Source organism: Molothrus ater, chromosome 2 (genome assembly GCF_012460135.2).
Source record: "Molothrus ater isolate BHLD 08-10-18 breed brown headed cowbird chromosome 2, BPBGC_Mater_1.1, whole genome shotgun sequence".
Taxonomy (NCBI): domain Eukaryota; kingdom Metazoa; phylum Chordata; class Aves; order Passeriformes; family Icteridae; genus Molothrus; species Molothrus ater.
The window spans coordinates 30,631,510-30,656,498 of NC_050479.2; the positions used below are offsets into that span (position 1 = coordinate 30,631,510).

General features: G+C 43.1%; 1 protein-coding gene across 2 annotated transcripts in view; it reads right to left on the reverse strand.

The window, feature by feature from the left end:
• Positions 1-24,989, reverse strand: part of NPAS2 (neuronal PAS domain protein 2) — a 105,328-nt gene that overhangs the window by 23,266 nt on the left and 57,073 nt on the right. For both annotated transcript variants that reach the window (XM_036385923.2, XM_036385930.2), the window contains exons 4-9: positions 22,252-22,343; positions 18,855-18,944; positions 12,849-12,969; positions 11,726-11,839; positions 2,686-2,804; positions 230-312 (exon numbers count right to left, since the gene is read on the reverse strand). In XM_036385923.2, coding sequence (XP_036241816.2) covers positions 230-312; positions 2,686-2,804; positions 11,726-11,839; positions 12,849-12,969; positions 18,855-18,944; positions 22,252-22,343 — 619 coding nt within the window. The remainder of the gene's footprint in view (positions 1-229; positions 313-2,685; positions 2,805-11,725; positions 11,840-12,848; positions 12,970-18,854; positions 18,945-22,251; positions 22,344-24,989) is intronic.

The window sequence follows — 24,989 nt, forward strand, 5'->3', positions numbered from 1 at the left end:
TCACAAATTCAGCTGAAGAAATAGAGTCCTTTTGTTTCAAAAGCCCATTAAAAATAAAAGCAAAAGTAAATGCAAAATAGTAAACATCAGCTTTTGTAGGAATTTTGTTGGCAGCCCTCCTGTTCATGAGATTTAGATGTGAAATGGAACACTACTTGAGAGAACTGTACTTGTGAAATAGTAGTAGAAAAGCACCAAACACAACCAGCAAGCTTTTCTTGTCACTAACCTGTGATCCAGGAATAGAAATTTCCACTCCAGACTGTGTCTTGATGTGAATTCCTCTAGAGGTTCTTCTACAATGCACATCTCCTGTCCAGTGGAGAAAACTGACTTACTGAGAGTTGGAGCTTCACCCCTCTGCTTCATCTAGCTTTTGTTAGCTATAAATACACGGTGCATAAGAGGAGAAAACAGAGGATTCACCCACTTTCTGGCCATTCCAGAGAGCAAACTATTGTATTTATCAATGCCAACATTTTTTACAGGAGACAGGGAGAAGAACTTGTAATGCACACGTACTTAAGAGCTGAGACTGTGCCTCAGGGTGCCAAAAGTTTTTTGGCTTTGAAGCAGTGCCTGGGGTGTGATGGCCGTGGGCTTTCCCAGCATCCAGCCTGTGCCTGATCCCACCAGGGCTTGCCACCTCTTGCTTCACTCCCTCTGTGTTACTAAAGATACCCACCACCCTTGGTCCTTTTGGATGTCTGCCCACCAAGCTCTCTGAGAAAGGGGGACACTTTCCTTCTCCCTCAGTAGCTGCAGAGGAGCAAATGGCTTTTCAGGCAGCCAGCCTGCAGAGGATCTGTCCAGTGGGTTAAGGGGTCAGTGTTGCCTTGCACTTCACTGCCACAGAAACAAGCTGGCCCTCAAGATTCACAGCAGCCCCTCAGTGCTCATAAGCATGATAATTAATAAGTGAGTTATGCAAGGCAGGGCACAGGCTGTCTGTGAGGCAGGACAGCCTTGCCCCAGAGAGATGAGGATCAGGAGGCAGTCAGTGGGGGTCACTTGCTGGGTGGAGGTGGGAAGCAGAGGGAAGGATGGCATCACAGTGCACACCCATGCATGGGCTGGGGCTGGCTGCATGCCCCATGGCCACCTCACTGTGGCCACCTTTCCTCTCCCACTGGATGCTTTGCAGGGGCAACTGCAGCTTCACAAGCTGCCTAGAGTCAGCCTGGAGGCTCCTGGCCGGGGACTTGCCAGCATCAGCATTCTGGATTTGTGGCATCCGGGGTTCTTGTGTCCTTTGTGTCTCTCCTGCAGGAGGGTCTCCATCCTCACTGGTAAGGACAGCCTGCCCAGTGCTGCTATTGCCCTGCTCCCTGATGCCACACCCCCCCCGTGCTGTGGGCCCAGTGACAGCTTCCCATCATTTCCATTAGTGCTTCTCTCTCTGCTATCCCTCTGGCAGAGGAGACCACTGATGTTTGAAACCCTTTGGGACCAGAGAACAAGCTGAGGTGTGCTGCAATCAAGCAGTTCTATGATACATATCAATGCTGACAAAGTTCTTTGAAGTCACTAGCTGTGCAGAGGCAAAAGGTTTCACAAACACCTTCAATTCCTCTCTCCCCCTCTCTCCAGTTTAGGCCAAAATCCATGCTTATGCCAAGATCATACACTAAAGTTCAAGGTACAAACACTGCTGTGTGCAACCAAACTGCTGAATTCTGTCTTCTGTAGCTGGTCAGATAAACATTTTACACTCATTTTACAGTAGAAAGCCAAGAGTGGGAGTTAGGTGAGTCACCCAGGTGAACTGAAGTGTGTTCAGGACTTTGTGGCAGTTAAAACCTTCTCAGGGCTGCTCAACAGCTGCTTCCTCCCTAGCACTGGGCAGCTCATTGCCACAAGTAGCCCATTTTGTTTCCCTGTTTATTTTGAGATGCTAGCTCCCCAAAGACAAGGAATTTGCTTTTAGGGTTCTCAGAGAACCTTTAACTCCAGCCCTTCTGCTAATATGCTTATTGTGGTTAAGATGCATGGGCAGTGTCCTCACTTACCTGGAAGGGACTCGACTTGCCTGCAGGGTCAGGAATCAGTCTAGAATGCCCTGCCAGTTCCAGAGCAGTAATGGAACCAGGCCAAGGGAGTTTTCAAATTGGTCACATCTCAATTACATTCAAAAAAACCTCCTAAACTTTGGGCACAGGACACCTGATGCAGCAGTTCACATTTGTCAATCAGGGAACAGCAGTGCTAGGCACAAGCTTGGTTTGTCTATCCTCATAACCACAAGCAGCTATCTTCCAGGATTTGTGAGAAGGGAAACAAGCAGTAGTCCACCAAACATGCTGAGAAGCACAAATGGAATTGTTGGTGGTCATCTGTATCACAAAATCACAGGATCACAGAATTAGCTAGGCTGGAAAAGACCCTTGAGACCTTTGTACATTGTCCCATTGCAGGAACAGAAAGCAGCAATGAAGAACCAAATTTCAAAGTGACTTTACAATTCCTATTGCAAGGAGGGTTCTGTATCCTGTGCAACACAGGCAGAAGTGACACTGCTTCCACAGATCCTGGCTTGCACTGATAATCCTCTTCACTGGATTTTTATGCATGAAATGTGATACCTGTAATCCATTCAATTAGCAAAACTACGAACCTTCTGTGTTGCCCCATCTGAAAGTGTCTCGTGAAGTTCTGGAATGCACAGCACCCAGGGTGAGCACTTACCTTTAAAAACTGGGGTGTTGCCAAGCGAACAGTTGCAACAAAGCAGATCTGCTTTCCTGGGGATGTTCTGTAAGCCCTTGGGACAGCCTCATCAAAGCCATTGCAAGTGGAGTTAGGCACTAGTTAGGGAAAAAAATGGGACCTGGAGTCATGCCTCATATAAGATTCGCTCTCCCTGAATATTTTGCACACTCCAAGTATACTAATACTATTTTTATTCAGAGAAGTGCTCTAAAAGCTTTTAAAGCTGATATGCATATATTTAAATCCAAGTCAGTCATTTTAGGCAGAAAGGCATCAGAGCTTAACTTCGAATTTGAATTTTACAGGTTAATCCTGATAAAAATAAGGCCAAACCTTATTACAGAGCATAAACCAGTTTTCTGGAAAGAAACCCCACGCATCCAATTGCTCTTTTCCACCACTCACAAGGAAAAAAAAACCCATGCTGTAGCATGCCTAGTGCTGTAACTTCCATGATGCAGTGAAAAGAAGTGTTGGCAAAGGAGGAAGCTGAAGAGAGTTCGTCAAGTCATCAGTGGCAGAACACCGGGGCCCACAGCCAGGGAGGCTTCATCAAACTAGCAGGAGGATGCTTGTGATTCTTGGCTGCTGAAGAATGCCTTCCCCTTCTGCATGGAAAGAACTGTCCTCAGTATGCTCAAGCTCTCCTTGTTCAAAAGAAGAAGAAGAAAAGGGACCCCATGTATGGCACTGGCCTCCGGAGATGGGCACATCTGGCAAGTCTGCAGAGGGCCTGCTGTGTCCTCCAACACTGGGCAGAGGGAAAAACTGGATGTGATGTGGTTACACATTTTGTATATGCTTTTCACCTGTGTCTTTCATGATTGCATGGCTTCAGCTGCTTTCAGAGCCCACTAGCACCTCCTGCCACAGAGATTGCATTGCCAAAAGGATGTGTTGCTGAAAACCAGCCCACAGTCCCATGTTAGAATGACATAATGCAAATTATTCCTCCAAGTTCAAGTTTAGAGATGGTCATCCCACTCCCACAGCTATGAAAGAAAACAGTGTGCCAGGCTGCAGTGGGAACTGGGCTGGATTCTTGCCCTGCCTAGCTGACTTTCTCCCGTAAGGGCAGAGAAGGTCCTAGCTAGCAGCCAGAGTTCACCAATGTGAGCTAATTTCATGCTAACAGGGATTAAAACTAATATGAAACTCTCTTTCCTTACTATTAGGCCCCTACATCCACCTTCGTGAAGTTGCAGACAGTTTGGCTCTTCTGCACAGGGCAAAGCATTACTGTGAAATTGAAGAGCTTTGTATCTATATGGAAAGAAGATAACAAGCCATTTTTATCCTGGGGTGCTTCTGCACTGGGATTTCATTCACTGCCACAAATTGCAGAGATGGAAGAAGTCTCAAGTGATCACATGTGCTTTTGGAACCCAATTCAACCTATTAAAAGCCTTAGAATAAATATTGATGCAAGGATAATAGGGTATGAGACAGAAAAGAAAGTATTCTGAGTGGAATTCACACCTGTGATTAAATAGTTTGGGCCACTGCGGGTACAATATATATTACACCAAAAAGGAAGAGAAAGGTTCTTTATCTGAGAAGATAGCACAGATGTGAACATCTCCAGAGATCAAGTCCTCTCTTATAGACTGGAGGGCATGGCTAACTGGATATAGAGAGAAAAACTATGGGCAAAATTCTGCTCCTTTCACCAGCAGAGCACACGTGCTCTCGGGACTCTCTAGGAATACGCGTTCCCATTCTGATCCTGGAGTTATGTGTATGTATGTGGGCTTCTGTGTGATTATTAACACAAAATGTTGAAAAAAAGACAAGTTAAGTTCTACAGGACACGTGAGTAGCCTAAGTAAAGAGTTATTGATCCATCTCTGATATTAGTATTTTGAGCAAGTCTGTTGATTTCTGTAGTTGGTCCCGTTTAAAAATTAATGGGAATGCTATAAACCCGCATTACGGGCACTGTGAAAAGTTACTTCTGAGCTTGCTATGTAGTATGTTGAGACATTTGAAGTCAGTGGGGCTGTTTCTCTCTTTAATAGCCAAGGTCAGTAGCAAATTCTTGCAGTCTGGGCTCTAAGATATGAAATCAAGATATGCACATTAGGCCTCTGAAATACATGTATGATAAGTTAACCTAGTTAGCAAACCATGGGCTTGCAAATGACACCAGTTGTAGAAGGAAGTGGAGACTGAGTCACACCAAAGAGAACAGATGGCTTTTTTATGTCAGCTGTTGGATGTAAACAGCCACAAGCCTGAGACATATTCCCAAAAGGCAGCAGAATACATCCCTGAATGTGGCATTTACAAAATAGGATTCTATTTCCAACAGGTAAATGCAGTAGTAAGAGGGTAATAATTATTGTGTAGGACAGTTAGGCAGTAATTTGGGATTTCCTCACAACATTTGGAAATGATGAACTTAAGCAGCAGTGAATGAATAAGCCCAAAGAGATGAGACACAGCTGGCCTGGCTGGATGTTATCCTGTCTTTGAACAGCTACTGTGCCATCTCATACTCAGCTGCCTTTGACAAAGTCCAGAGCATTGAAGCCTCAATGATGCAGGCAGGTAGCCACTACATTGTCAAGTACATCTCCATCTGAAAATGACAACTACAATAACTGAAAGGAAAAAACCACTCACATTTGCTTCTGAATTACTTTGCTGCCTGACTTCGGTTGTTGGTATCTTTTCTTTCCACAGCTCTATCTGCACAGCCTGCTTTGCTCTGCTTTTGCAGCTGGTCAGTGAATTTCAGCCTTTTTTGGTTAATGGATCTTGAAGTGTAGTTAAAAAAAGAGGTCATTAGATGAATTTTTAAAAAAATTACAATCCTGGTATAACCTTTTAAAAAAGCCTTCTGAAAAATCATACCTTATGACTCTCCAAGTCTCTTCAAAAGAAACACATCTTGAGGTAGCAAAGTTCAGTAGTGAACTTTCTGAGAGCACCACAGAAAAACAGTGGAACAGAAAATATAGGATCAAGCCTGAGGCTATGCAGATATTAAGATTTATCAGTCAAATATAGGGCTTGGAGTGCTTTTGTCAGATGATGCCTAATGAAATGTTAGGCTGGCCATAAACAGGTGAGCTTGGGTAAATGAAGGCCTGTGTATTTCACAATTAAATAATCAGGACAAAATATCTTGAGTAAGGAAATCTGAAGGCCATGTGACAAAGCTAAATAGATAATCAGAAAGGTGAAACAGTTGTTTCATATATATCAGCTAGCTGATGCTCCTTAGCGTGAATTTTAATCATTTTTGTGGTTACCTATCACGCCTGTTGCCCCTAGAGTACCCCAAAATTCTTCTGTAGAAGTATTAAATACCTGCAAGTATCTCATAAGACACAAAGATTTACCTATACAGAGATCTTAGTTTTTTTTCTTTTGTTTATTTTTAATTTTTTTTTAAGACCAGAACACTTGGAACAGAATGTTACAAATAAATAATGTACAAAAGGAACTAAGCCCTTCACTATTACAGACAAAAGGATTTTTATCCTTAGGGAGAGAAATCATGCCATATGAAGTGAATGAAAACATGTTTTAAAAACCCCAGATGCCACTTTATTCAGTTAATAATAGTACAGCAGTCAGTTGCTCGGTCATCTTACTTCAGCTTGGAATGTGTAAAACATAATCTTCCTAAGATAGCAAACCTCCTGCTTATGCCATTTGAAAGAAGAAATCCCTCCTTCCTACTTTGTCAAGAGATGTTAATATTTAAAGAACCAGTCTTAGTGACTGTCAAGCAAACTGAACAGTGATTTCAAAAATACAAGCCAAACAGACCAGAATAAACTCAAATTTGTTTCATATAAATTAATTCAGGCCTCAGATGAACAGAATATTTGGCAATTACCAGATATAATGAAGAAATCTAAAGTGCTGGTGGCAAGCTAGACTGCTCTCAGTAGATATGTAGATGAGTAACAGTGACACTGTCCATACATCACCTGTCCACTTTGATCTACTCTCTCCTCTCTCCTCCTCCTGTTTCTCCCCTGGCCATCCTCTGTTGAATGATATGAATGGTATGATATGTGTGATATGAATCCCAAGTAGATTCCTTAGAACAGCCATGCTGTCTTTTCTTTGCAGAGAGAGCCAAGCATGAATGCTGCATATTGTTAGGTGTGGCTTCTATGATATTGTTAATAGCAAATAATAATATGGGGCTGTTGGTTCTGATCAAAATATTCATTTTGGATTGAGTTATTCTTGTTTCAGATGTTTCAGCATATACTTACAGAGGCTCAAGATCAATGTATCTTCCGTATGAACTGTTTACTTATTTTAAAAATTAATTCAGATGCAATTAATTTTTCTGAAAGTTAAGACTTTTTTCCTCCTCAACATATTAATTTTCTTGATGCTTATTATTGTATCTGAGAGATGTATCAGCTAACAGTAGAGTATCTTCCATTATTAGCATTCAGTTACCAGATACTTCCTGAGTTTCCATGTAATTGGGAACAAAAATGCACAATTTTAAATTCCACTATAATATTACATTACTTGATTAGGAACTCTTTTCACATAATGCTTATCTACTTCTTCAAGAGAAAAGCTTCAGGGATTTTGGATGAAAGGACAGATCTATCACTTAAAAGATGCTGGTGGTCCTTTTTAATATTGATTAACTCTTTGAAAGGGAGGACTCTGTTTTTGTCCCTTTCAGGAGTTTTTAAGCAAGTGTGTCACTTCAGAAAGAGGATACCAGAGCCAATATTTGGATATATAATTATGAGAGATCTTTGTGTGTTTACAAATGTACAAACAATTTTCACAGGAGGACTAAATCCAACCCATCTTATAATTTCTTATCTGAGTGAGCTATTAAGCGGCTTTGTAAAATAATGTATTCTCACTCGATCTGACATTTTATATTGGAGCTGAGCACTTCCTTGGACTTTTGGGGAGAGTTACCTTCATTACTTGCCTTCCCCCTCAGCCCTCAGGCTAGACTGGGTGAGAGCCACTCTATTATTCATTGGTGATGCTGATATGACTCTCTCTCTTATCGGGTACTACAGGTTAATAGGTACAATGATGCAATTGGCTCCCTCAGATGTGAGCTCCCTTCATGACTCTCGTTAAAATCTGGACTACAGACCCAGAACCTGAAATATATAAAAATATTGGACAGAGTTCCTATTTACAAATAAACAACAAACAACCCTGATGATCTGACAGCAAGTAGGCATTTCTCACAGAAGCAAAAAGGAATTCCACCTTCCTCGTCTGAGTGGCCCATGGGCCACCTCCTTTCCTCTCACGGGACTACTGAATCTTCACATCAGGTTACAGTCCTCCTTTTCTCATTGAAGCTTAATTAATGATGATTATATAATCCTCCCAAATGGAAAATCAAATCTCTTGTATTTGATTTAGCACAGGCAGTGACTCATGCAGCACTCTGCACAGCTTGCACTGCTGTCTCGCTGGTCAGCTGCTCTCACTTGGGCACAGCCAGTGCAATGGGGATTCTCTCATGTGCAGGCAGCTCATGTCACATCCCTGGTGCAGATACAGCTGCAGAAATGCTCTGCAGTAGGGTTTGCAGAGTACAGATTCCTCAGGACCAGTTCAAAGTGTGCATGCTCTTGCTAACCCTGGCACTGGGCTGTGTAGCTCCTCTAGCCCAAAGCTGTAGCTGACCCTAGGAGCTCCAGGGACAGTGATCTCCTGAAAGACAGAATACCTGCTGTGAACTGAGAGAGCTTTCCTGGGCAATTTCTGGGCCTGTACATGCATGTCCCTGCCTCTTCTGGGATCAGCAAAGATGCCAGTGACTGCTCCTCTGTGGGAGTAGCATGGGTTCGATGCAGATTGTGTGTGATCTGGCTCCCTGACAGCAATTCTGGTGACAAGTCACCTTGGCAGATATCAGGTATTTGTCCTACTTCAGCATGAAAAAAATTATCTTTGGCATCTCAGTATGACGGCCTTTAAAGCCTCAGAGCTCCCATTAAAGTTAGGGAGAGAAGCTAAGCCCCTAACTGGCTTTCTAAGCTGCAATCCTTCAAATTAATCCATTCAAACCTATCCCTATATGATGTTCTCAGCCAGAAGTCAACAATGAGATTAAGGGGGAAGGTATGAGGGAGGAGGGAGGGGAGCAAGGTGACTGGGGACTCACAGGCATGACCTCCTTGCCCCAAGCACCAACACTGTATGAACAATGAACAATAATAAAATAAGCCTAAGGAGATGATAATTCAAAAGAGATTACATAAAAGGCTATGTGGAAGTAGAATAAAGATAGTGACATTTCTGTTAAAGAGGGTGAAGTAGGACCTACCAGTTCTTAAAAACATCAGCAAAGGTTAAATGAGAAGGAATGGAGACAGATTTACTCCTGCTATGACTCTACATTAATGATAACAGAATAGCTAAGTATCCTGACAGGATATAATCTGCCCAGGGATAAAAGAACTTCCCTGGCCATAGAGGCTCTGGCATCCTTGTGGCAGGAACACGCAGGCTGAGTGGGCTCAGAGTATGCTCAGCAAACCATTGGAAACAAAGGTAGGAGTTTGCATTGGCTGCCTAAAAAGGAATGGCAGGATTTGTATTTAAGGAACATCCTGTATCAGTCTCCCATGTGTAAAAACATGCTCACACTTCCACTGCTGTGAAAAGCTACAGGGAAAAACATTCTTCAATACATTCATAAGGAATGTCTCCTCCTAATTAAGCCTAATTTGCAATTTCTGTCTTTCTCCCCCAGCTAACTCTTATCTTTAGCTTAGAATCCTTCCTTCACAAACACCTCCAAAAAGCAGGCTTTGGGGCCAGCTGATCCTATGCATATAGGACAAATGCTGCCCTGAGTGATATGTCTCTCCCACCACCCTTCTCACCACTTTCTCTCTTGCCCACTTGGCCTCACACCTGGAGGATGGATGACTGGAGAATGGGCATTTATTTAACAGGAGGAAAAGAGGGCAATTACTGTCAGGCCCAACAGGTGACAGCCCTGAGGAGCATGGGCTGGGGGATGGTGCCTGGTAACTGTGGGCCAAGCAGAGGCAGGAACCCAGTCCACCCCTGCACCCACCAGATGCTTGGAGTTTGTGCCACAAGTCCCTGTGCCAAAGCACAGGTGCCTGCCCCCAGCCCTTGGGTGGCTTCCCCAAAGGGTGGAGCATTCCTATGGTGCTCACTTGAGCTGATTCTCCTGTGCCTTGCTCAGGGTGCAGCAGGCTGGTGCAAGGAGCCCAGTGGATCCAAGGACAGCCACTTCAGGGGTCTGCACCCTCCTCTGGCTGCTCACCCTCTAAGCCAAGGGTATCAGCTCCCAAGCAAACAGTTTGCTGCTGCTACATGTGAGTCCAGGACACTCACTTCCACCTTTGCTGGGAGGCAGCCATGGGGGTGACTCCCAGCCAAAGGGGAGCAGTGCTGGACATGCACTGGTGTGGCATTTCCATCAGGCTCTGCACTGTACTGGCAAAACTAAAGTCAGATGGCAAGGGGGCCAGGAGGCACCATCTCACAGAGCCAGGTAAGGCTTCCCCTCCCTGTCAACCAGAGGGTCAGGCTGCAGCAGAGATGGGAAGAAAGTGGAAGAGACAAAATAAAGTGAAGATTTAGAAAAAAGTGGCACAAAGGGGGAAAATGTGAAGAAGAAAGCACATGACTTGTTTGAAAGCTATTAAGATGGGGTCTTTGGAAAATGATTTGGTGTCTTCTGAAATCAATATGTTCCCATTTAGTTTCTATGCATTAAGCTAGGGAAGATAGCTGTAATGTAAGTTTTATCATTTTTCTGAGAAATAGCCACTGATGAAATAGCTGGGATGTGAAATACTAACGGGTAAGGGGGCAATATTAATGTCACACTAAAATAAAGGGCTGAAAATCCTTGAAGAAAATGGATCAGAAATTCCCCTGGTAGAAATGTGTCCTTATGAGTCAGCACCTGAAATCCGGTTTCTGCTCTAGAAAACAGAACAGCTTGGTGTGCGCGTCTGTCAGGCAGGCGCATTTCACTTCATTCAAACTAGAAAGCATACAGGCAGCTACATTTTTCAATACAAATAGAGCCTCAAATCAGATGGCACCAAACAAGAAATACATATCTCCATCCTGCACGTAGGTTTCTATTCTAGTCATGTGGAGCAAAAACAGAAAGTTAAATGGGGACAGGGACATTTTTTTTCACAGCGTGGCGTGCAGTTTTTGGAAAGCACGGTGGGGAATTTTTTTGCAGAGGATGACCTATTTGGAACAATACCAGCAACTTTGGAAATGCCACTCTGGAGTTCAGTCAGGCAAGTAACTAAAGCAAACTTGGGCAGGCAGGAGAAGGAAAGGAATAAAAGAGTATTTCATTTCTGACACTAATGGCCGTGCAGCAATCTGTTTGTTAGAGAACGGGTGAGGTGGAAATCTGCTCTTCACCCTTTGAAAGATGGTTTCCCTGGGCTGACTGTGGTGCATTAGTGACTATGCTGACTGCATGTTTTCCCTTTTTTTTGGAGAGTAGTGGGTTCTGCAGTGCTGGAGAGGAATGCAAAATGGCAGCTGGAGAGGGAGGTGGGTGGCAGTGTCCTCAGCCATTCTGATGAAACGTGGCACTGCTGCCTTTCCCCAGGATTTTGCAGAGAAGGGTAAGAAGACAGATTTGTTAGGTTATCAGTTCTGGCACGGAATTTGTGTTTAAAGTAAACCAGCAGATAAGGCAGCAAGATTATAATTTTGCTAATATGTGGGGCCTTAGCACACAGTATCAGTGAGCACAAATAAACCCTCATCTAAACCTGTCATTATTTGCAAACTTACCCTGAGTCCAGGATCACTGCAAGTGAAGGGCAGTAACAAAAGCAACTAACACAATTTCACTCATCACATGTATTCATCCAGCTATTGCAACTCAGCCATGAGATCCGTGAGAAGCAAGATTTATCCCGTAATGTTAAAAATAGTTCTGTCAGTTAAAAGCCTGTCTTGTTCAATGGAGCAATACTTAAATTTTATTTTACACAGCTAAAGGAACATTTATACAACAATTAAAGCTTACCATTGCTGTAAGACCGAAAATTTCCTACAAATTTTATGTATTCATATGTTGGAAATTCCTTTGGGTTCAAACTTCCTCTCAGAAGATGACAATAAAACTCTAGTTCATTGTCAGCTGGATTGTTAAAAGAAGAAGAAGAAGAAATAAATATACTATTTCAGCTAAACACAACCAATGGTGTCTTCCAACCCCAATCTTGCAACTGGCAGCACAAGAGCAGCTTGTTACCTGTCAGGAGTCTCAAACACCAATGTGCTATACATTGCAGGAGCAGAGGCTCTGCAAGAAAGCCTTGCAGGGATGCAGGTTGCTCAGCACTGTGCCCAGGCGTGCCTGCAGCTCGGGGACAGCTTTGAAGGCTTGCCCTTCTCTAACACCACCTCATCACAGGAGTAACACAGCCACAGCCTCAGTGCAGCCACAGAGAGAACTGGGTTCTTCACTTACTGCTTTTATCTATTTAGGCTCCTCACAACTCACAGCTGTTCTACATCCTGTGTTGGAAAACTATGCTTAATTACCTAAAAACATCTATTAAATTAACTTTGGCATATTAGCTATCAGCTGCAGGTTTTGTACGATACAGTAGATTGGGCAGCTGTACATCTTACATTATTGTGTCGTTTTTGGTTTTCTGCATCTTACCTCCTAGAGTGAGTAAGGCTGAGGAAGTAAAAACATTTCCAAGGAAATCAAATTTCAATTGGAAAAAGAATTACAATAGTTTTAGAGGTATTTTTGACTGTAAGGCAAACCAAAAGTACGCCACATTAGCTGATCTCTGAACAACATCTTACTTGAACAGGCTGAAATATCAATTAAGATGTGATTTGTCTCAGGCGAACTCTCAATTTCCATCAGCTAACCTATTTTCCTTAACTGTCTCAAATGATATGATATTTAATAATTAACATAACTGCAAGTAGTCTTAGCCTAGTAAAATAAAGGCAAAGAGTTTCATTTAAAAATAGAACCAAAGGGTCATTCCAGGTGGTAAGATCTTTTTGAAAGGCTATGAACCTAATTTTTTTATTGCACATCACATAAAAAGCTCTTTCTGGGAGCAAATTTTTTATCCTGCCTGTGCTTTTTCATTTACTAGAGAAGATAAAATGAAACTTACTTTTTAAGTAATCGGATGAGGCAGAATCTGTCATAAGCATACAAGAAGATAACATCTTATAAATTTCTGAGTGTTCTTGTTCTGGGAGGAAGTTTAACAAATTCTGATCCAAGACATCACACTGCAAAGAGAAATAAGTTTTGAGACAAACAGAAATATCACAACAAGCAACACTTGCAGAGATGTGCAACAATTTGTGGTACAAAGCCTGTGGCATTTGACAGGAGTTTCCTCACTGATTTCCAGGTACTCTAAAACAGAGGGAGGACCTGTTGGACAAACTGAGTGGCCACTTCTCTGTGGGCTGGTCATCAGATTAAGTCCCAGCAATCAGCAATATTTGATGTCTCTCAGAGACCATCAGATGCAGCAGGTATGTCCATGCAATTAAATGATGAGACCTGGGAGAGGGCTGGAAAAGGGTGTCTGGTTCCCCATAGTGATACTAAGCTCCATGCACCAGCCTGTTGTGGATCACTGGGATTTGTTCTCTCCCTGAAGAGCCTGACTTGCAGGAGCAGTGAGGCTGAGAGTCACCCTGAGTCAGCCAGGTCAGTCCCAGATCAAGCCCCTTCCTGGGGGAATCCCCTCAGATCCTGGGAAATGCCCTTGGGGTGGCAGGTCTGGTTCCCCACTTCCTGCATCCTGGCAGGTGGGAGCAGGGAGAAGAGGACTTCCACATCTGGACATGACTTTACAGCAGTTAGTCTCCTGGGAGGGGGACTTCACAGTGCCACCAAGTCCTCCCTCTGGCCAGCCATGAGTTGAATATCCATGTGCCTCCAGCCCCATGATCAGCTGGCTTGAACCTGAAATCCATCCAACATCTAGGAACTGAGATTTGGGAACGGAAAGAAGAGATGGATTTGTGCAAAAGGCCATGGCTGGCTCAGGGTGGAGACAACAACAAGTATGTCATGGGCTGCCAAGAGGAAGGTCTCCCTATGCCCAGTGTGGTGACTAACCCAACAGAGTGCATCTGAAAGGAAGCCTGAGAGAAAGTGACCCTCCAATGGCATCAACTTACATCTGTCCCACTTGAGACTACCTCAGGCTGAGCTGGCACACTGACACAGCTTTGTGTGTCATCAGAGCAGCTTCTATCAGACTGTACAGTCATGCTGAAAACATGTAAGCTCTGTATGAGACTGGCAAGTTTTTAACCATCATCTAATTGTGTAAGATTGTGCTTTGGCTTCCATCTGCTTTCTATTCATGCTAGCTTTTCTGTGGAATTCCTGTTTAGAGTGGTGAAACTCATTGAGCAGACTTTAAAAAACAGTGCTATGCTTTATACACACACCTTAACAAGAATATATCACTTTAGATGATTCAGTTATAAGTATTATATATGCTCATTACTTGAATATGTTGTGAAGAATACTCAAAAGTTATTTTTGTGACCTTAGTTTATATCTTAGTAATGTGAATCCTACTGATACAGTTCGTGATAAAGGTTTTTTATGTATGTATAAATACTTACATACACACTTCTATATACACATACTGTACTTCACAAGATATAGTACATTGTTTCATGTAATTTTTTTTGTGCATATGAAGAGAGAGCCTTTGACAGGAAACTGCACTGGTAAGTTCTGTTCAAGGCTCAGGTGTAATCTCAGAAATTATTTTTTTCCTGTAAATGATAATGATACCACCAGGTTAATTAGTCTCCCATCTACTCTGCAGTAACTGCAGGAAAACTAGATGTGAGCCATCACCACTCCTCTAACTGAAACCTTTTGTCTCCATACTGTGACCAATCTCCAATTCCAAACTCTCACCTCTTGCAGAGGTCTGGCACACCAGTAAAACAGTGCACAGAACAGAATTTCTGGATCTTGTACACATCAAGACTTCAACAATGCTTTCGAATCAATATGTCAATCCAGAATACATTGCTAAGTCAAACAAAGAGATGGAAGCAAATATTCCACTGTCTCACTGGAACTGTAGAAAATGCCAAGCAAGCTATTCATAGCTAATTCTGCACCAGACTCAAAGAGCAGACACCTGATGCCATGGCAAAAAGGTAGGTGGTGAAACAGATAGGCTCTGCAAAGGGATCTGGACAGACTGGATCTGGAAAGACCTGAAACCAACTGTATGAGGGTCCAACAAGGCAAAGTACCACATCCTGCCCTTGGGTCACAACAACCCCAAGCAGTGCTACGGGTTGGGGGCAGAGAGGCTGGGAAGCTGCCCAGTGGAAAAGGACCTGGGGGTGCTGGTCCACAGCAGCTGAACATGAGCCAGCAGTGCCCAGGTGGCCAAGAAGGCCAATGGTGACCTGGCCTGTGTCAGCAATGGTGTGGCCAGCAGGAGCAGGCAGGGACTGTGCCCTGTACTCAGGCACTGGTGAGGCCACACCTCAAATGCTGCATCCAGTTCTGGGCTGCTGAATTCATCTCCCACTGAGGTGCTGCAGTGTGTCCAGAGAAAGACAACAGAGCTGGGGAGGGGTCAGGAGCACAGGTCTTACAAGGACCAGCTGAGGGAGTTAGAATTGTTTAGCCTGGAGAAAAGGAGGCTCAGGGGAGACCTTATCATACTCTTAAAACTATCTGAAAGGAGGTTGTGGTGACGTGGAGGTTGGTCTCTTCTCCCAGGCAACCAGTGACAGGACAAGGGGAAATGGATTCAAGCTGCAGCAGGGGAGGCTCAGGCTGGACATCTGAAAAAATTTCTTCATGGCAGAGTGATTAAGCATGGGAAGAGGCTGCCCAGGAAAGTGGGCAGAATCACCATCCCTGGAAGAGTTCAAAAAATGAGTGGACATTGCACTTTGGTTTAGTGGGCATGGTGGTATTAGGTCAAAGGTTGGACTTGATGATTTTTCAGGTCTTTTCTGACCTGATAATATTTGCAAAATTTGACCATCATTGATAAAAATGAATCAGTTAGAGGGGAATGGTTTGTAGCTCTGTCTAATTATTCTGCAGTGAGCAGTTCTTTGCCACTGACTGAGACAGCCAGAGTATTGCTGAATGAGATAGGCAAAGCAGGCAAAAGATAAACTACAATGACTGTGGGAAGACTTGTTAGATGGACTATGTTAATGCACAGTTATGCTGCTAAGCCTGGAATCTACTCTGCTTCTTCAAATCTATGGATCCTGCTAAGCAAAGCTTTGGAGTATTTACTCCTGAAAGCTAAGGCAGGCAAAGAACACCTTTGCCTACATGGATGCTGGTCTGTTCTAAACACAATACATCAAGTTCTGCAATAATGGGATGCATAGTTAAAATATTTTTGCAGTTTCAACAAAACAGCTGTACTCCAGAATGGAACTCCTTCCTCATAATTTCATTGCTTTTATTGTGGGGTGGGGGTGATGGTTAGGTGGAAAAATTCTAGCTGCAGGGAGAAAAAAAATCAAAGGATCTAAGCAAACATGGTGACTAGGAAAGGGATGGTGGAGGGCTGCAAATGAGACAGATTTCTTTCCCATCAACACAAGAAATAAAGATGGCTATGCACTGGTGTGCTGGGATTTGGCCCCTGTATGAACCTGTATGTCCTGTACTGATTCCCACTGCTACCCTGTAACAGCAACACAGCATGATTAACTTCTGCACACTGTAAGGTGCCATGTCCTGGATTCTTCCACCCTGAGGTTTGCCTTAAGCACCCAACACAGCAGAGCAGCTCCTTGAGTTTCACTGGGTCACCCCTGAGGAGAAATCTCAACCCTGCCAGGGACCTTCTGCAAAAGCAGGCAAGAAGGGACAGGGAGGACCCTTCTCAAGAGACTGCATATTCCTGGAGTCACAGTGTACCATCTGACTGGCAAATGCTGAGTTGTGATCAGATTTCAATGAGTTCACTTCAGTTAAGAGTCATCCTTACCATGTGAGCTTGACCTCTCCATCTCAACTAACCCTATGTGTAGTCTCCAGACCTCATTAAAAAAAATCTAGAATTACAACAAGGGAAGCTTGTGTCTGAAAATTCTCCATGGAAGTACGGGAAGCTGTGTTAAAGAGAACCAGATATATTTGTTCTCAGCACTGGAACTTTCATGATTTTAATGAAAGAAAATACATCAGTTTTCTTAACAGGAGCCTCAGAGAGCCCTGCTCTGCATTCTGCACAGTTTTGCATTCCTTTCATTGTACAAAGCAGAAGATTTTCAGAGTATTTTTTCCCTGTTGTCACAGAGGAGAAAGAATTGGTATTTTGTCCCTCAAACAGTGACTGAATTTAGCTTACAAATAGATCCTCGAGGTAAACAAAATAAGGCACATAGATTTTCCAGATAGCACTCTGATGAGTTTTAAAACTTAAAAAAAACAAATGGCAAGGGCAACAGAGGACTAAAATACCCAGTGTGCACCTAGAAGCACCCTCAGCTGGGCCCCTGCCCATGGCCACAGAGATTTGCCAACCTGGGGCAGCCAGAGGCCTTTATTCCTTGCTCAGTTATGGCCTCTGGGATGCTTCCTCTGCATGTGTGGGCTGGTGGGGCTGTTGTTAACCATTACCACTCCAGCAGCTGCAGGAAGGTCTGCTCCACCTCCAACCCAGCCAGGCTGGTCCCTGACTTGGACTGCCATGTGCTGCTTCTATGCAAATAAAAAATAATGTCCATCTTTATCCTTATTTTGGGCTGGATACCATGTCAGGTTATCACACAAAGCATGTCTTTGGGAGAGAAAACCAATTTAGGTTCTGATGGTACAACTCAGGAATTGTAAACCTGAATCTATCCATGTTCAGTCAGGGCTTCAGACTTCAGGCACAGGGTCTGAAATGTGTCTTCCTGAAGAGGAATACTTTCCCTCAGCAGATCTATCACCTCCACTAAGAATCAGTATTTGAAAGGGATACCAATGAAACCTCCAAATGATAAAGACAAGGAAATTTCATGGAAATCAGTAAGTGTATGAGAACTCCACAGCCTGTGTATAGGACAGAGCTCTCCCACCCCTGAAGTGAAGAAAATGTCAGCAAACAGTCAAGTACTGGTCTTCTAAACTGTTGAGGATGAAAGAGAACTGAAATAGATAGACTCAGCTCAATCTGTTGTTGCATAGCAATATTTTTGCATTTACCAGGAGCTGCTCTTTCATCAAGTTCTTTTGTCTCAGAAGAAAATAATTTTCCTTCTTATTCCAGCAAGGTAGTGTTGTGAAATACATTTGTCTGGGTGGAAAACATAACACATATTTGGTGAAAAACTAAATGAGAGAAAGAGAATTGTAATTTTCTTAAGAACATGGCAGGGGGTAGTACAATAATGATTTGGCAGCTAATTTTTTCTCCTGGGCATGTATTTATTTGAGACCAGGGTACTAAAAATGAGTGTGAGGATTAATCCATAATTATTGTGCCATTTCTCCTAGAGCAGCCTTAGCAACAGGAGCAGGGTTTGGAGCGGTCCCTCTCCCCTGCTCCTCCAGCCCAAGCCAAAGCACAGGAGTGTCTCCTGGAGCAGCACACAGACAAAAGAAGCTGAATGTACTGAGCATCGGCTGCACTGGTGTAGGGTTGCACCCAGCACTGGCTCCACCAGCAGCTCCTGGGAGCAGTGTGCTCCCCTTGGGAAAGCACAGGGGAGCTGCAGGGAGAGCTGTCAGCAGCCTCCAGCTAACTCCAGATTAAATGGGGCTTTTGTCCTTTACCTCCCTGGGAGCAGCATAAGGCCCTTAACAAGCTCCTCACTGGGCTGCCAGCAGCACTGGTGCTATTCTCTGCTAGCTTAGAAATCAGAGATGGAAAAGATCAGCCAGGTCACCCTGTCCCTCCCCTGGCCAGACTATTCCTGCAGAGCTTTTTCCATTCAAGCTGAAGTGCCTCATAGCAACAAAAACCTGAAGGATATGAATCAGACAGAGAGAGTGCAGAGCTGAGCAACAGCAGCAGCCAGCATAATGCAGGGACAAACTCCCTCACCACATTTTCAGGAAAACACCATCCCCAGCACTGTTTTACACTGCTCCTACAAGTGCAGTGCCCAATTCTACAACGTGTAGTAGAAAAGGCAGTGCCAGAATTACTCACCGGTAAATGCCCCAGAAGAGGTGTGATGCTGTCAGACACATAGATGATGCTTCCACCTGTGGTTACTGCTATAATGAAGCCATCTAATGCCTAAGGAAAACAGACAAGTGCAGAGTGCTTTAATAGGAATGACTGGTGTAAACAGGACATCTCATCATGTATTGATCAAAACAGTTTGACTTCGGCACCATATTGTTATCGAGTTGTAGGAATGTTATCTCAAGTTGCAGAACAGTAATTCTCTGATTTTACAGTCTGATTTAACTTTTACAAGACTCTTTGTAGTCTAGTAAAACCTACTATTGAAGCAACAAAGGGCTCACAGGAACATTTCATGTCTCAGTTTTTAAATTAATCACACATTTTAATAATGCAAAATGACTAGGACTGGATCCCTTGGAAGTTATTAAAATGAACATTTGAGCTCTGTGTAAATATCAAAGGACGATGAAAGGATGCAGTCCTATCTCAAAACGGTACTTCTCTGCAAACCCCATAAATCTCAGTTTGTATTAATGTAACATTGTATATTACTGGGCTTTCATGTAAGTAAAAGCAATGCAAATGATCAAATAATCCTTAGCCTGAGTTTTAATTGAGTGATTTATTTTAAAGGTCATGGTATTAGATCACTCATTCCAAGACAAATTCACCCTTCTGCAGAGTTTCTTCCTCACTTTGGTCCCATCTTGTAGTAAGCCCCTTCACTCACAGGACTGAAGGGAAATGTCAGCCTTATCCCCACCCTCTGCACAGGAGCAATTTCACCTTCAAAGTGAGTCTCTTCTTTAGTCTGAGCTGCCAAGTTTTGAGCTAAGTTTTGCTCAGAATTAAACCTAGGTGGATTTTGAGATCTAAGGCAAGATTAACTTAATTTTTTGGGGGATTCTCCTCAGAGTGAAATAAAGCTAGATGATCTTCAGATCACTGTAAGGAGAACATCTCAAAAAATTAAGACACAACAGTAGGTGCCCAGATAATATATTAAAACCTTCCCACGGTCATTAGGGAGTCACCAGTGAGGCTCCCAAGCCTTCAAGTGGAGCAAGTCTGGGTCCTTCCTGTCAGTTCCCCACTGATCTGGAATCTGTTTTGCCAGCAGTACTTAAGCAGCAAAGGCCCTGCAAGCACAGCTGAATCAGAGCAGTGTTTGACAATGCTCCAGGGGCCATACCTGCTCAGGAGACAGGTGTACTGCAAACAGCCTGACCAGAGAGCCACGGCAGCATTAAAAACCATACCACAAATCCAGGCCTGCCTCCAAGCCAGACTTGCAGTTGATCTTGTAAGCCACAGCACATCCTTCCCCCCCACTGACTTCAATAAGGGAAAGAATTCTGAGAATACTGGAAAATGCTAATTGTTAAAAAAAAAAAAAAAGAAAAAAAAAAAAGGGAAAACACAAAGCCTTGAATAAAGACACAAACATATGTTCCTTTTTCCAGAGAATGCTGAGCACCCACAACTATTTAAGTCAATGGGAATCTGCTGGTGCTTCAATCCTTTGAAAAGCAAGTCAATAACTTATACCCCAGTAGAAGAGTGAGTGTTTAGCATCTCTGAAAACCCTCCAGCTGCTATAGTTAGTTTGATTTTGTTAATCTAGGTGCAGAGAATATGTTTTTCTTGAGTGCAGTACATTCAAGCTGTTTTCTAAAAAAGCATGATAGCTGTTAACCCATAGAAGAGAGCAGTGGTTTTACAAGGCAGTTGGATCGTGCATGTTACTATGGTGAAGGTTGTTAGTTTTTAAAAAATCAAGTCTTTATTTCATATCCAATGCAAATTACACACAGTGACTCATATCAGAGCTTTGTGGTAAAATCAAGTTAATGTGTGCATACATAACTCTGTTTTTATTTACTTGCAACTGGACATTCCAACATTTAGAGAGAATTTTCATCTTCAAAGGTTTTACTATTGCATCAGTCCTAGACAGACAAACAGAGCCTAATGCCCACTGTAATTTGGTGACAGCCTTTTCAATGTGGTAAGAAAAGGCCATTTTCAGGAAAGCTGATATATTACTGCAGTCAATTATGCCTTGAGTCTTTTGAATTAGTGCTCAGAAAAAACCCTATCCATCTTTTAATAACAGGATGGGAAAAACTTCAAGCAGTCTTGTCCAAATGCTAATAAAATAAGATTAGTAGAAAGGCAAAATAGCAGGGAATGATGAACATCTGTCACAACAGGACATCCCAATACCCAATGTTGTCTTGAAGGGCATGGAAAATCACTGTAGCAAGAAGGTGATTTATAAGCTGGGAAACCAAAAGTGATTGTTTTAATCTAAAATTGTGTAGCATACAAGTAGAATCAACAAAGACCCAACCTGTCAAAACAACAGTCAATTTACTGCTATCTGAGGGACATATTTCAGTGCAGATTGAAGGAGTTATGTGTGTTAAGTTCCTGTGCACAGAGATGGAAATGGGTGGTTGTCAGAGCAATGGGAGCAAAGTGTCTCATAAAACTAGCCCAGGGGAGTCTCATCACAACAAATTGCAATGGCCAAAGGACTGCCAGCCTCTGGGAGCCAGCAACGTGCTCCGGCTTTATGCCACTCCTTGGTGGTGAAGTTGCTCCCCACATCCTTCCCTGCCCATCACCAGAGCCTGGATCATGTGCCACGTTCACACCATTTGTGAGAGGAGAAGCTTGTTCTCAAAGGACACTGTGGGGCTATGCAACATCTCTGTGTTTAGTACAGGAGAAGACCCTGGCTAAAGGCAGTTCTAGCTATTACTGAGAGAGAAAAATGCATTCTAGCAACTCATTTGCTTTTCATTTTGAATCTACATAAACATCATTGCATCGCCTCCCTTCAAATCCCAGCTAGCATTAAAAGAACCTATGCTATAATTGAATAACTATGATTGGAAAATGCTAGAACAAGAGGTGTTTGATAAGGGCCTTGAAAAGCAGAGTGGAAGTACCAACTGTATCGAGCCAAGAGGAGCTGTCAGGCTTTATCTGCTTGTTCAGCACCTAGCACTAGAGGGATGTGACACCACTGCATTTCAGGTGCTAATCTTGCATAAATATTAGATGCTAACAATTCCTTCCAAGAACAGGAGAAAAACAGCCATGTGCCCTTTACCTCACCTCTGTTTGTAAAAAAAAAAATAACCTGTGATTTGAATCTTTGCCCTGAACTTCTTTTCTTGGGAGCTGCTGCACAGCTCTGCAGGCTGCAGCAGCCCAGCGCAACGGTACTGCTGAGAGGGAAGAGCAACAGGTGGGGACTTTACCCCAGTGACAGCTCTGCTTGATGGTCAAATACAGAGTTCCCAAAACCTCCTCTTTTGGAACTGCAGATGACAGTTTGCTCTAAATGCATGGGCATTTCCGTGAGTGCTAGACAAAATTAGGAAAGGTGTATGTGCATGTTTACCTCCAACATCAGCTGGGTGAATTCTTCATTGCTGAGAAATGAAGGCTTCCAGTCCTGCTGAATTTCAGAAATCTCTGTCTGTGCTGAGACTTCTAGACAAAGAGAATATTTACATCTTTAAAATTCAAATTAACTTCTATCTTGAAATATTACATATGAGTTGCTAGGGAAAGAGAGAAATAACCTTTGTATTCAAAAATTGCAGTTTTCAAGCCTGAAATGTTTTCCTCATTTTTTACTCAAGTCAACTTGTACTGACTTCAGTGGGGGCTTGTATTCACAAGGCTATTGATCTCAAGCAGCATTACAGGGGTATTGATCAAAAGATAAAACCACTTTGTATGAAATTAAAATCAAGGCAAGGATTAGCATGTGTCCAATTGCTATTTACAATTTACAGCTTCAAAATCAGGATGCTAGAGAGGCTTCAGCCTATAGCTTCTGTGCCGAACAGAACAGAAAGAAAGCTTCTTCAGAGGAGTCCCAAAGGGCTGTGACCCCAAACTGCAGAGCTATTGCTCTGTTTTCCAAAAGGAGAGCGAATCACAAGCATTAGCAGCAGCTTTACACTGGTGCTACTGCCACCACCCTCTCTCTGCCTTCAGCCACATGGTGCAGGGTAGCCCAGGAGAAGGAAAGGAGCACCAGCATCTCATCCCAAATCCTGTCTGGAGGGCAGGGTCCCCTGTGCTGCCAGCCCATAAGGCCCCAAGAGGAGATCTGCCCCACTGTTGTCCTATCCTGACCCCATGGCAGAGGGCTTGCTCCAAAGGGCTTTCCATGGAGGAGTGCAGATACACCAGGATGACAACTCACAGCTTTGCACTGAAACTGGGGACCATACTGGATAACTGGTTGCACTGTTAGCTCTGAGTCAGACAGGATTCTGGGGGTAATTTACAGAAACTTGAGCTGGTTTTGTAGTTTGCTGCTCATTCTGCTTCTCTAGGAGGGCTCCCTCACTCAGGTCTAGTAGTGAGGGGATGGTGAGCACCGACTCCTCTCTTTTCAGCACCTCCTGTTGATTAGCACTTTAATTAATCCTGTTGATTAACACTTCCAGAGCATGTAATACTCAATGCTCTGTATTCAGAGCACATGGGTATACTGGCCAGAGAAACACAAATGAAAAAATGATACTAAAGACAGTAAATTTCTACAAGTGCCAGTGATTTTTGTCACCAAGAAAGAAATCAAATCCTCTGTTCAGGCTGTATTAGTGGAGATGCAGCCATTTGCTCCTACCAGCTCATTTGAGTTGCTTTCTGCACTACTGGGGGATGTCACTGGCCAGCACGGCAACTCTCCACAGCCCCCATGGTCTTACACACAGCTTTGAAAAGGAGACTAAGGAAAAAGAGTCCATCAGATTTTTTTAAGTCTTTTTCAGAATATAGGATACTTTCAGTAGATCTGTAGCTTGGAAAAGCCAATGTACATGAAATGGTGAGTGTTGAGAGAATTACTTGAGATTTGGGAGATTCTGTGGATTATAATGAAGGAGGCTGTTTATGAAGGAAAAAATCTGAAAATTTGCCTTCTCCTCTGTTATGACTAAAATCTTGGTTTAGCCTACCAAATGGAAGGGAACATGACTCAATAAACCAGATCCAAAGTACACTGAGGATAATCAACACTTTTAAATGCTGATGCTTTGTATTATATTCTGTGACTACTAATCTGCTTTAAAAATAGATAACATTTGCTTTTTTTAGCCAGTGCACAAACCCCAGTCACATTTTGACCCAATTGCTGTGGAAAGATTTGTGACTGTTAGCTTTCCTTCATTTAGCTGTTTCTCAAGGAAAAGCACCTTTTGGAGTAAATTATTTGGACCTTCAACTACATTTATACACTTATTTCAAATTTTAGGTGATCGTTCTTTGCTCAGATTTATAATTGAGCATATTCACATCTTCCTGTGCCTTGGGCAGCTAAAAAAAAAAGGTGAGTTATTACTATAATTAAAAAAAAAAAAGTGTACATAACTATTAAACCTTGAGATGTCCTGGTCATCCTCTCCTATACAAACCATAGGTTAACAGTTGGACTCATTGCTCTTAAATATCTTTTCCAACCTAAACAAATATATGATTCTATCTTGTCTGTGTCAAAAATTCATTTAAGGAGAAATTGCACTCTAATGCCAGAACCATTAAAATTATTTCCTCAGTAAGATCAACATCTGTGACTCCATTCTGTTGCAAGTCATGATATAAGAGTTTTATTGATCTTTCCTGTTACACCCAGAGTTCTCCAGAGAGTGCAGGAAGGAGGTGCTGGATGAGCCAAGGTAAGCCAGGTGACATAGTGCATCATCCTGTGAGACCCCTTTATGCTTTCTGGGACCAGGGGCATTCCCCACAATCACCCACTGAAACCTCTTCATCATAGGGGCAGAGCAGGAGAGGCCCAGGCCCATTTTAATAAGTGCCCTGATTTACAAGGGAGGAGCATTTCAGGTGACCACTACTGGTGGATGTCAAAGCATCAGGAAAGCCACAGTGCACATTCCCCCCTCTGAGTAGAAACTAGACCTAAGAGAGTAAATCAGCAAGGTCAGAAATCTCCTCTGCCCTCTATGAAGGTACATTTCTAAGGGACTTAACTGTCTCTGGTGCAAGCATTTAAAAAAATGAACTCCTGGCTTTCTGATGCTGAACTTGACTACTGCAATTGGATGCTGTGCACATGTGATGTAGCTTCTGCTTGTGCAAACTGGGTGATGCATGTCAACT